The sequence below is a fragment of the Suncus etruscus genome, chromosome 17 (genome assembly GCF_024139225.1).
Source record: "Suncus etruscus isolate mSunEtr1 chromosome 17, mSunEtr1.pri.cur, whole genome shotgun sequence".
NCBI lineage: Eukaryota > Metazoa > Chordata > Mammalia > Eulipotyphla > Soricidae > Suncus > Suncus etruscus.
Window position 1 is genome coordinate 43096483 of NC_064864.1, and position 12835 is coordinate 43109317.

At 44.0% G+C, this 12835-nt stretch overlaps 1 protein-coding gene across 4 annotated transcripts in view; it reads left to right on the top strand.

Moving 5' to 3' along the window:
- Nucleotides 1–12835, top strand: part of CNNM1 (cyclin and CBS domain divalent metal cation transport mediator 1) — a 67543-nt gene that overhangs the window by 34287 nt on the left and 20421 nt on the right. For all 4 annotated transcript variants that reach the window (XM_049790824.1, XM_049790826.1, XM_049790825.1 and 1 more), the window contains exons 3-6: nucleotides 3173–3313; nucleotides 6741–6910; nucleotides 10447–10546; nucleotides 11274–11321. In XM_049790824.1, coding sequence (XP_049646781.1) covers nucleotides 3173–3313; nucleotides 6741–6910; nucleotides 10447–10546; nucleotides 11274–11321 — 459 coding nt within the window. The remainder of the gene's footprint in view (nucleotides 1–3172; nucleotides 3314–6740; nucleotides 6911–10446; nucleotides 10547–11273; nucleotides 11322–12835) is intronic.

Sequence of the window (12835 nt, forward strand, 5' to 3'; positions counted from 1 at the left end):
GTCACCCTGGGTTCCTCTGAGGTCTCCAGACTGGCTGAATCAGCACCAGAGTGTGCCAGCTGTGAGGCCTGCCAAGGTTCTAGGCGCTGGCACCAGCAGGATGATCACAATTCACTCAGCCTGTGCTGCAAATAGGCATGACATCACCCGCCCGCCAGCTAAGCTGAAATTCTGGACATCCTGTGCAAAGGCCCAAGGCTGCCAGAGATGCAGAGATGCATACTGCAGAGGCCCAAGGCTGCCAGGGCCCAGTGCTGCAAGGCTCAAAGGGGCCTGTGGGGCCCAGCCAGAGATGCCAACATGTAGTGACCATTTAGTAATCTTCTCCCCAGGGCACATACAGGGGGGTGAATGGTTTCTTTCTTAGAAACCAAGCATACTTTTTATTCCTCCTAGAGTCTGAGGCCTGCTGCTGCTGCCCAGTGGTTTGAGAGAGAGAGAGAGAGAGAGAGAGAGAGAGAGAGAGAGAGAAATGGAAATTCACAGGGCAGGGTGGGAATGGGGGAGGCCTTGGGGGGCCAGCCCTGGTTCAGCAAAGAAAGAGAAAGTAATAGATGCAAAGAAGGCAACATCTCTCCAAAGCTTTATCTCTGGTCCCCACAGACCAGCAGGCACTGTTCTGGTCACTATCCTGTCCCCCAATCCCCTCCAACTGTCCAAGTTTTATGTTTTATACCTGTCATGGCAGGAAATGTGTCCATGGGGCATGTCCAGGATGTGTCCAACTTCAACTGTCATTACAGTGGGGTTACCCAAGTGGCATGTCCAAGTACAACTGCCATACATCAACAGTTGTGTTAGACTCTGCTCTTCTCTGTTATTCTTTTTCAGCCTTGCCCTGGTTTCTTGTGCTTTCCACTCTCCCCCTCTGTCTCCTGTCCTTGCTCCCCTCTTTCTGTTTTCCCACCCATCTACCTACACCCTTCAAGGACAATATGAATGAATTCCTCTGGGCAGATTGTACCGACCTCAGCCAGTGATCCTTATCAAAGCATGCCTGCCAACACTACAAAGACATGATTTGTCTCCAGTGGTGAAGTTAGCCCCATCCAGGGGATTCCCTAGGTCAGAATTTCCTTCCAGGAATTTTAATTATGAGAATGGTCTGGTCCATTTCATATCTCTGACCTTTGCCTGCTAGAAGCAGCCTTTCAGATGTGAGGCCGGATATAAAATGTTTTGACACAGTAGGGAAAAGTCTCTGTTCTTCTAAGTTAAAAGATAAATCTACAGAGGTGGCCCAGATCTTAACATAACATGGGTCCTTACAGCATCTCTGTCAAGTACCAGTTTTTGCCATTTTACCTCTGGCCAACCTCCTGGTCTCCAAATAGGAATTGAGCCCAACTCTGATATTTCCTATCCTCCCTTCTCTCCCTTTACCCAACACTCAACTTAGAACTATTACAAAACTCAGTTGTATTAGCAAAGACATTTCCACTAAAGTGGTTGATAATAGTGCTCGACACCTCAGTGAATCATCTCCTCCCTACAATCTTCCTGCCCCAAACTTACCATTACAATCACAACATGAAGCTTACTTCTCTGGCGATGAGCACCAAGTCTTTCAGATGCAGGAGAGAGAGGACCTTTTGAAGTATGCAAAAAGGAGGGGAGAAAAAAAAAAGCAGCTGTCCCCTGACTTTGCTGCTTTGCTCCTGAGCAATCCTCTTTCTGAAGATCTCTGTTTCTTATACATAAACTATTGCCATGACTTCTTCCTTCCTTGCTTGCTTCCTTTCTTGCTTCCTCCCTTGCTTCCTTCCTCTCTTCTGTCCTTTTCATTCTTCCATTTGTGTGTCATGCCTGGTAGTGCTCAGGGGTTACTCCTGACTCTGCGCTGAGGGATCATTGCTGGTGGGCTTAAGAGACCATATTCAGTACCCAGAATTCTATGTGCAAAACGAGCACCCTACCTGCTGTACTATCTCTCTGATTTCCTGCCATGATTTCTTAAGTTCCCTGAGACAGGGAGCACTGGGTTTCTCTTGACCCAGGCCATAGGACACCAGGGTCTGCATCTCTGTTGCTATTTAGATGGGAGTACTGAGTTGGAACTAGATGACAGCAGACATGGGAGTCAGAGGCAAAACCAGTACATGCAAAGTTCCTTTCCTCTATCAGTAACAAGAGTGCAGCAGAAGTAGGCCTGGAAGAAGAGGGAGAGCACCAGAGATCCAGGCCCTGGGCTGTGGGAGTCAGCCCCTTTGATTTCACAGCATCTTTCAGTCTACACTAAAAAAAAAAAATCCCTCAATCTCACTTTTCTCCAGACTGAGCTGGGAAAAAATAACCCAAATCCTTTTTATTGGTGCCCTTGACACAGAGAAAATAGGCTGAAAACTTTTTTTACTCAAAACTAAGAAAGAATAAAAGATAAAGGGTCCCCAAATATGTGTCATGCTTAAAGACATTTTTAACAAATTGTGGGAGAAGGAATTAAATTGGAAAAGGTAGTCAGTCTATCAGGTCCCATCTTCTGCTGAGGCCCCCATGGCACCCACCACTGTCAATTCCAGTGTACAATTCTGTGTAGTTCATCTTTATTTCTCTCTGTTCACTCACTGTGGAATGGTGAAGGGGAAAACCGGAGTATTGTAAGTGACAAGAGGCCATGCTCTCCTCCCAGCCCTGAGTGGCTGGCCTTGGACATTTCTTAGAGTATGGTTTTCATCAACAGGAAGAAAACAGGTGAGTCCAGCTCTGTGGAGGGGAGAGAGGCAGTGGTTTGAACCCTGCCCATTTTGTCAGTGTTCCCCAAACACCTGTGGTTGGAATCTCCTCACTACAGGGGGAAGCAGAAAAACTGCTATCAGTGTGATTCCTCTGGGGTTGCTTCAAACAAATGCTGATGCTTACAGCATCACTGAGGCTTGTAAGTGGGGGGGCCAGCCCTAAAACCCAAGCCCATGCTTCCTCTTGACCCACCTCAGAAAGTGTCAGTAACTGAGATGATTCAAGCAGTGTCACTGATGCTGCTTGCTCTTACCTTCTCTCCCTTACGAATATCCCTCCTCACTCTGGGAAAGGACTATAATAGCCCCTGCACTGACACTTAGCAGAAATTCATATATTTCAAAGGACTTGTCCATGTGCATTCCAGGGAAAACCTGCCAGGAATTCCTGCAGCAGGAATCCTGAGACAGCTCATCTGTCCCCTGTGATTTCATAGCTGACAATCGCAAGAAGCAGCGGGTGCCCCACCGAGAGAGGAAGCGACATGACTTCTCCTTGTTCAAACTCTCTGACTCAGAGATGCGTGTGAAGATCTCTCCACAGCTGCTGCTGGCCACGCACCGCTTCATGGCCACAGGTAAGACCAGTGTAGGGTGGGGGCAGATTCAGGAACATCTTACTACCTGCAGCTGGCAGTGTCCTAGAAGATACCTGGAGCAGGGAGATGGGATACCACACTCTTTTCCCCATCCTAGATCCTCTAGGAAGGGAGGGAGGATAATATTTGGCTCTGTTTAGCTTTTTGCTGCTGGAGAAAGTTAGAGGCCATCATGACCTCCTCTACTTCCTCTTAGCCAAGGTTGACTTGAATTCCACTAGACTTGGGTCCTTCCTGGGTTTGCTGGAGTAGGAAGGAGGTTTTTCCCCTCCAGCAACAAGGGAAAGAGGTTGTTCTACTCAATAACAAGATCCTGGGATTCACTGTCCTCACAGGGTCCATGTAAGCCTGTGCACTGGGAGCTTTTCAAAAACGGAGTTGACTGTGAATCTTGGAATCTTTAGAAAGATACAAAGTTAGAGCATGCAAAGAATCACTTCTTTGTTCTTGTGAAGAAAGTTGGCTTTGGGGCCGGAGAGATAGCATGGAGGTAAGGCGTTTGCCTCTCATGCAGGAGGTCATCGGTTCGAATCCCGGCGTCCCATATATGGTCCTCCCGTGCCTGCCAGGAGCAATTTCTGAGCCTGGAGCCAGGAATAACCCCTGAGCACTGCCGGGTGTGACCCAAAAACCACAAAAAAAAAAAAAAAAAAAAAAAAAAAAAGAAAGTTGGCTTTGAGCCTTCCAACCTCATCCAGATCTAGAATGACCTAGGATGATCTCACCATCACTAAACATAATAATTAATCCAGCATGGATTATAGGGTTTAGAACAAGGGCCAGGGCTGTTCCAGGTACTAAAAATAGAAGCATTTAGATTGGAGTTTCTTTTAAGTCAACTTACATAACTCTACCTCCATATTTCTCTTTACTACTGGCTGATTTTTCAGAACCTGAACATCTGAAAGACCAAGAAATCAGCCAGGAATTAAAGGAAATCTGGATCAAGAGTGAGGGTGATGGGATGTGGTGAGGATACAGATCACTTTCTCAGAGCATTGGCCACAGCTATTGATAGCTTCTGTTCCCATGTAGCCATAATGTCATGGTGCTTCACACTGTTGAGTGAATTCACATATAGAATTCACTGTCTCTTTGAAGTGGGTTTTATTTCATTGTTTTCTTACAAATTTTCAATTTAGATAGTATGATTTATAATACCACTAATAATTCTTTCATGCAGATTATTCCAGACTACACTATCACCAATATACCCATCTCCATCCTCCAAGGACCCCAACATCCTTCTCTTTTAGCCTTCTGCCTACCAACTCAGTTCTGTTCTGTTGTTGCCTTTGGCCCTTTGTTGCTACATTCCTGTGTTTCCTATATATGAGAAATTATTCTGTATCTATCCCTTTTGCTCTAATTGACTTCACTGAGCAAGATATCCAGTTTTATCCATGTTGCTGATTTAATTTTATTCAACAGACATAAGTGATACAAATAAGGTAGAGGTAACTGAATTTATAGTACAGCAGGTTGTGGGCTTGTCTTGCACATGGGTTTGATCTCCTGCATGCCACATGGTTGCAAAAATGCTCAGGGATTATTCCTTACTGTGCTCAGAGGTTACTTCTGAAAATGCAAAGGAAACTCTATGTGATGTGGGGAATTGAACAAGAGTTAGCCACATGCAAGGTAAGTACTTTTTTTAAAAAAAGTATTACTTCATTTAAACACCATGGTTTATATAGTTGTTCATAATACATTTGTTTATGAAATTCCAGGTTCCAACACCAATCCCACCACCAGTGTAAGATTCCTCCCACCATTGTCCCTAAATTTTCACCAATCCCCACGCCTGCGTCTTTGGCAAGCATAAAATAATTTACATCGTATTATTTGTTTACAATTAAGTGGCTATGGAGTTATTAGGGGAAAAACTACAGCAATAGAAAATTTGTGAAAATTATTATATCTAGAAGTGGGTCATTAAGTCGTTGTCTGAAGGTTTACTAACCTATTTGTTGTTATTTGATCAATCTATTATTGGTTTTGTTTGTTAACCTTAACCTACTTTGACATATAATTTGTTATGTTAGTATTAAAAATTTTGGAGGTGTCGTATGGTCAGGTATGGCCACATGTTTGAAGAATTTTAAGTTTTATGACAACATGCAATTACTTCAACAAAACCTTGAAGGTCTCAGTCCAAATGTCAACATACTTGGAGTTTTTGTCAATTAGGTGTTTCTGCAGAGATCAGTGGTAAAATGGTGAAATTAGGGCCATTTGCATGGCAGTGCAGGACAGGGACTTTACCTGTTCCTCCTCCCCAGAGTGCCCCAGTTTTCAGCTGCAAGACCTGTGTACCATGATTTTTCACAGCTTGGTTTACATCTCTTTCAAAAACAAAATGAACTATGGAGCTGACCAATGAGTAAACATGCTGGAGGTGTGGGACTGTCTGTTTGTGGTTGGTAGGGCTTATAGAAGGATGGAAAGAGAGTGGGGTAGGAGAAAGTCTATCTGCACTCACTCTAACAAAAGTCTGGCTATCTCAACCCAAATACCGGCATATTGGTAGATTAATCATCTCTGAATAAAAAATCAAGCCCTTTTGCCCTGTGCAATCTCTTTGGACCCTTTACCCAACCCAACTTTTAGAAACCATCGCCAACATGTTTCTATCAATATATCCATCACTTCCAAACATTTTCTCTCATGTTTATGATGATGATGATGATGATAAGACAACAACATAAAATAGACTTGTGAACAAATCAAATGTCCACAACTCAGCTCTCCAGGTTGCAGCATGTTGCCCAAAGGGCCAAACTGTCTTCTTTTACAAATTCATATTCAACCTTAAAATCAAGAGGGGCTAAAGTGATAGATGGTACAGTGATTAGGACACTTGCCCTGCATGCAGCCAACCTGAGTTTGTTCCCTGGCATCCCAATCCCGAGCCCACCAGGAATGATTCCTAAGTGCAGAGTCAGGAGTAAATCTTCAGTACTACTGAAGTGTGGACCATAAGCAAATCAAAACAAAACAAAACAGAAAGAAAACTAGGGCCAGAGGTAGTAGAAGGCTCTAGACATTTCAATCCCTGGAACTTCATATGGTCTCTTGAGTACCCCCTTCAAAAAAGTTCCCCCCTTCAAAAAAGGGGTAAAGGGGGAAAAAGGAAAAAAGAAAAAAGTTAGTAGTAAAACTTACCATTTGAAAGTGTTGGCAAGTTTCTTCTGCTAATGCAGGTGCATGAAACCCCTTCCAAAGGGCATGGGGAGACTAGAAAGGCAGCACGCTTAGATTTAAAACCTAAGCCCACCCCAGGGATCCCAGAAATCTCATCACCTGGGTGTGTAAGAGCATGAATGTTGTTGTCCCAGGCCCTGCTTGTGCCCATCCCAGCTGCCCACTCCAGCTGCCCATCCTTCTTGCCCCTACTCTCCCTTAGAGGTGGAGCCCTTTAAGTCTCTGTACCTTTCGGAGAAGATCTTACTCCGACTTCTGAAGCATCCCAACGTGATCCAGGAGCTGAAATTTGACGAGAAGAACAAGAAGGCACCAGAGCATTATCTATACCAGCGTAGCCGTCCTGTGGACTACTTTGTGCTGCTACTGCAGGTGAGTGGGAAAGACGGGGCCACCAGGACAAAATAGAGTCAGCTCCTATTTCAGGCTCAGCAGGACATGTTGATCCCTGACTCCTAGAAATAACATAGAAGAAACAATGTGTCTGGGGGCTGAGGGTGCCTTGGCAGCATTTAGTCTGACATCAGTGATACTTGTGGTGGGCTGCAGGAGATCTCTCTGCAGCCACGAGAGTCTACCATAAGTTCCCCAAACTGCTGCACGATTGAACCCCCAGACCTCTGTGTCCAGGACTCTCCACCGCCTCCCAGACTTTAAGCCTTTCTTGTTTGAAGTCCTTCTAACTGTCAGGCTGAAGTCTGTGGGCTTGGCCTTGCCCCATAGCTCTGCTCTGAGCTCATAAGGTGTGGAGCATTTTTCTCTCGGCCAGGGTCATACTTCTCAAAATCTTCTCTCTCTGGAGGAGAACAAGCAGGAATTAATGACTGAATGAGAGGTGAAGCCTCTTCTTGGTCCTCAAACAAGGATGAACCATCACTCACCCTAGCACCTTCCCAGGAGTGACCCCAGCTTGTAACACTGCTGGCAAGTGTTGCTCTGTCACTTGTTCTCACCTCTTCCTAAAAGACTAGGGTAAGTCATAACTACAGTGATCCTTTATTTTGAATGAATAAAATTTAATTTGATCGCCATGAAATTAATCATTATGATTGAGTTTCAGACACAAAATGTTCCAGCACCCATCCCTTCACCAATGCACATTTCCTGCCACCAATGTTCCAGTTTCCTATACCCCTCTATTCTCTCCCTTTCTCTGCCTCTAAAGTAGACATTTTCTCTTCTTCCTCTTTCCCTCTCTCTGCCTTCCTTTCCTTTTTTATTTTTTAGGCGTCACTACAGTGATTTCCTAAATTGAGCCAGAGATACAATTCACATGGTAGAGCCTAGGCCTTACACATGTGAGGACCCAAGTTTGATCACCACATTTCTCTCCAGTACCTCCAAGAATGTCCCCTATAGAAATGAGTTAAAATGGGCCGGGCGGTGGCGCTGGAGGTAAGGTGCCTGCCTTACCTGCGCTAGCCTAGGAGACGGACCGCGGTTCGATCCCCCGGCGTCCCATATGGTCCCCCAAGCCAGGAGCGACTTCTGAACGCATAGCCAGGAGTAACCCCTGAGCGTTACCGGGTGTGGCCCAAAAACCAAAAAAAAAAAAAAAGAAATGAGTTAAAATAAAAACCTTCATTCAGATCTTGGAGTGACCTTTATTGAGTCAGCTCCCCCAAGCCTGGCTTGCTGTGAGGCCCTGTGCCCCCTTTCCCTTTCCAAATAGCCCCAATAGAAAGAGCTGTCCTGGGAGGACAGGTGGCCTGGTCAGTGTCAGGAATAGGAGGGTGACACTGTTACACCATCTACCTGAAACAATCACACATACCATCTACTACTAGACACTTCGTGCAGATCTCACCGTTTTCAAATAAAACCTGGAAGTTAAAATGAAGTGGTGACAACGTAAGTTCATAAATTGAAATTTTTATATTACCACTTCCTACGAGCTCTTGGCCAAGTTACTGAACCTCTCAATCCCAAAATAGATTTATCAAGTGGATGCATAAGCTGGGATAAAGATAGTAATATTAATTTAAAAAGTAAGATAAAATGTTTAATGTTATTATTTTATTTACATTTTTTATTTTTTATTAAGACACCGTGATTTATGAAGTTATTCATGATTTATTTATTTTCCCCCACTCCTCATAATTTTTAAAATAATTGTTATATCTCTTAATGTTGTTCCTAAAGTCAGTGTCTAAGGATTTACTGGGCTGTGGTTGGTGCTAGTTGAGACTCTGTGTTACTGTTTAGGCTCACTTAGTTTTGTGGTCCTCTCTGCAACTTTCATATCAGATTTCCTGTTATCCTACTGGGCTGACACTACTATGAAATTTTGAAATGTCATGCAGCTATGAGGTCCAAAATCTATAGATCTGGAACAATTTGGTGGCTTAATGGGATTAAGTTTGGAGCTGGGCCATTTCTGTCAGGAGTTGAGTGTGGTTATAGGTTGTTGTGCCTTCACCAGAATGGAAATTTGTCCACCCTCATACATCGAAGGCCTCAGAGTTATCAGCCTGGATCAGTCTACCTAAGGAGTCAGCAGCCATTATGTTCTTTGCAGCATAGTAGTGAACATGGGCCATTTTTCTGCCCAGAAGATGGCAGACACGGTTATTCATAGTTGAGTTTTAGGTATACTGTGTTCCAGCACCAGTCCCACCACTAGCAACAATTTCTCTCTATCAGTATTTCTAGACCTAGAATCTGTCCCAAATCCCTATAATCCCCTTGAGAGACAAGTTTTTCTTTCTTTTTTTTTTTTTTTTTTTGTGGTTTTTGGGTCACACCCGGCAGTGCTCAGGGATTATTCCTGGCTCCAGGCTCAGAAATTGTTCCTGGCAGGCACGGGGGACCATATGGGACGCCGGGATTCGAACCGATGACCTCATGCATGAAAGGCAAACGCCTTACCTCCATGCTATCTCTCCGGCCCCAAGAGAGACAAGTTTTTCTTTAAAAAATATTTTTATTAAATCTTAAATTGCACAGTTACAAAGTTATTCATAATTTCCTTTCTGGCGTGCAATGTTACATCCAACACCAATCTTTTCCCCAATGCCACTTCCCTGGACCAATGCCCCATTTCCCTCTCCCAACTTTCTCTGTGGTAGGCACCTCTCCCCCCAATTAGGCATTGTGGTTTACAACACTATTACTGATAGGTATCAAGCATATCACTTCACTTCCTTTCAAAGTAGTCTGGGCTTCAGAGCTGGTGTTGCTGATGGACTGAGAATCCATGTAATATACTTCACACCATATCAGGCATCTAAAAAAAACACTCTATGCTGCATATTAGCCATCAATATGATTGCTGACTAATTACACAAGGTTTCCTAAGGGAAAGATTTTTGTCTTGGTCAATCTTGGAGATGGTCTAATTTCAGACTAAAAAGTTTAATTGTACAGGGCCCCGTGGTAGCTGGAGTCTGAAGCTGTTAGGATAGAGTCTTCATAGTAGAATACAAAAAGAGTTTGGTTATTGAAAAGCAGATGTTTATTTGTGCACTCAGCAATTCTTAAATTACAAAGGCTGCAGAGAGGCTATGTATGGAGATACTCAAAGGGCAAGGGTGTGTACATAGTCTCATGTGGCAGGGCCAGGAGATAGTTCAAAGGGCTGAAGTGCATGTCTGTCATGCAGAAATTCCAAGTTTAATTTCTGGTATAACTTGATCCCCAGAGTACATAGTTATGGACTTCTTGCCCCCTGCATCCACAGCAACACTGGATCAATTATCACCAGGAATGGTCACAGGTATACCTCCTGCACAACAGGGGAGACTCCAAAAATAAAAATAACAATTGCACTTCGGAGTTAGAGCATAAACACCTGGTTACATGATTTGAAGGCTAGGGAGATGGCTCAATGGTTCAGAGTACATTCTTTGCATTGTAACTAGAGCTGGCTATTCTCATATGTGCCTCTGTGTGCTTGCTTCCTTCTCCAGGGTAAAGTAGAGGTGGAGGTTGGTAAGGAAGGCCTTCGTTTTGAGAATGGAGCCTTCACCTACTATGGTGTTCCAGCCATCATGACCTCTGCTTGCTCAGGTATTTCAGGTTAGAGTGGACACAGTGGAAAATTGCAAGAAAAGTGTCTGGGCTCAAAGTTTTTTGTTTTATGTCTTTTGGGGGTGGAGTTGGGGCATACTCCTGACAGAGTTCAGGGAACCATATGCAGTGGTTAGGGACACTGCAAGTAAGGCAAGTACCTTAACCCCTGTACAATATCTCTGTCCCTCTCCTTGGACTTAAAATCTTGGTTCCTTTTATGGACCCTGGACTAGCAAATTTGCTTCTTGGGTCTTAGTTTCTTTCTCTGTAAAATGGGCCTAAGAATCATTAAGATATAATCTACCATTCAGAGTTTGTAGCAATTTGGGGTAGATAGTAATTGATCATTTTGAAGGGGTAGATGATATTTATTTTTTTAATAGTATTTCTTTATGTGTTTGTTTTGGGGCCATATCTGGAGGTGCTCAGGGTTACTCCTGATTTTGGGCTCAGAAATTACTCCTGGCAGGCTCGGGAGACCATACGGTATGCTGGGGATCTAAGCTGGATTGATAGCATGAAAGGCAAAGGTCTTACCCACTGTGCTATCTCCCTTGCCCGATAGTATTTCTTAGTATGCAAAGAAAACCTCTTTTATTCTTTACCCTTCCTTTAGTAGTCTGTTTTTTAACCAGATCTTTGCTGGGTGTTGGGTGAATGGGGAGAATCCCCTAAGAAAGTGTGTTTGAATTGCTTCTGAAATACGATGTCCTTCTGTCCTCAGATAACGACGTAAGAAAGATTGGAAGTCTGACTGGATCCTCTGTCTTTTGTATGTATTTTTCAGCAACTATTCTTGTCCTCCCCATCAGAGTCCTTTCCTCATCTCATCCGGGACTTGGGCAATGCATTTTGTGGATTGGGGCAAAGGAAAATGTTGGCAGCCTCTTTAGAACTGCTTCCTGCCAGACACCAATTTTCATGTGTGTGGACTCTATTCTATTGCTTCTCTGCTCTTGTGCAAGTGACAAATGGCAAGGGGACAGGGAGAAGGGTAGTTTGGGGCAGCACTGTCATTGTCCTGACAAATGTGGGCAGGTGTTTTCTGTGCTTTGGTGGTGATGGATGTGGTAGAGGCCCAGCTTTCCTGTCTTGGCTATGACCATTTGCCCACTGGCCTTTATTTGGGAGCCTGAATGTGCTGTTGTATCTGTGGGGTTTGTAGGCTGTGACTGCAAGATCTTGGGATGGAAGTTCCTGGCTGGGGTACTTTGCTTTCTGCTTCTCCTTCCTTGTTCCCCACCTTGCAGCTGGTGGAGAGATGCGGTCTGTCTGTTGGCCATGCATGCTGGTGGTGGGGACTGGCACAAGATTGTTGGCTGGTTTGGTCTATCCCCACTGTGCTTAACCTCACTGTTTCCTGTCTGGAATTAATGTACTTGTGTTTAGAGGGCATGGCCTTTATCATGATGTAAGTGTGATCTTGAAAGACCTCTTTTCCTAGATCTCTTTGAACTTGCTGCTTTGAATTTTGCATTGTTTTTAGTGATTATATTTTATGGTGAACATTTAATGTCACCTGGAATATTTTCTCTTTTCATATATATGACTAAACACTTTCTACAGGTGTCTCCAGTTTGCTATCACAACCCTTAGCAGGCACTTGGAAGGTAGATACTGTCTGAGTACAGATACATCATGAAATAATTTGCTTCAAGTCACCCAGTGGGTTGGTGAGTGGCCTAGATACCTCCAGTGTCCCAAGAGCTCACAGGGCACAAAGAAATGCAGATTTTAGAGCCACCAGCTTCCAAGTGCAACTTTTGTGTGGTCATGCTAGAACAGCTTTAAATATTGCACCCTAGGCTAACAGACAGTGGAAACAAAGCCAAAATAGTAGCTCAGACCTGAGGGTTGGCAGGAGCATGAGTAAAAAATAAAATTAAAACTCTGGTGTATTATTTTATTAATATGAGTAACCAACCTAAGTAAAGGCTGATAAAAGACATTACAGGACCCAGAATGAGGACTGACAAGTGGGGATGACCTTTGAGACCTTGGTTTTCTAAAGAATTCCCATCACCCCTCATGTTACGAATGGTTCAGGGTACAGTAACTCATGATTTTCTAACCATTATTAGGAAATATTTTAGCGGGGCCAGAGAGATAGCATGGAGGTAAGGTGTTTGCCTTTCATGCAGGTCATTGGTTCGAATCCCGGTGTCCCATATGGTCCCCCCGAGACTGCCAGGAGCGATTTCTGAGCATAGAGCCAGGAGTAACCCCTAGGCACTGCCAGGTGTGACCCAAAAACCAAAAAAAAAAAAATTATCTTTATCTGGGCAT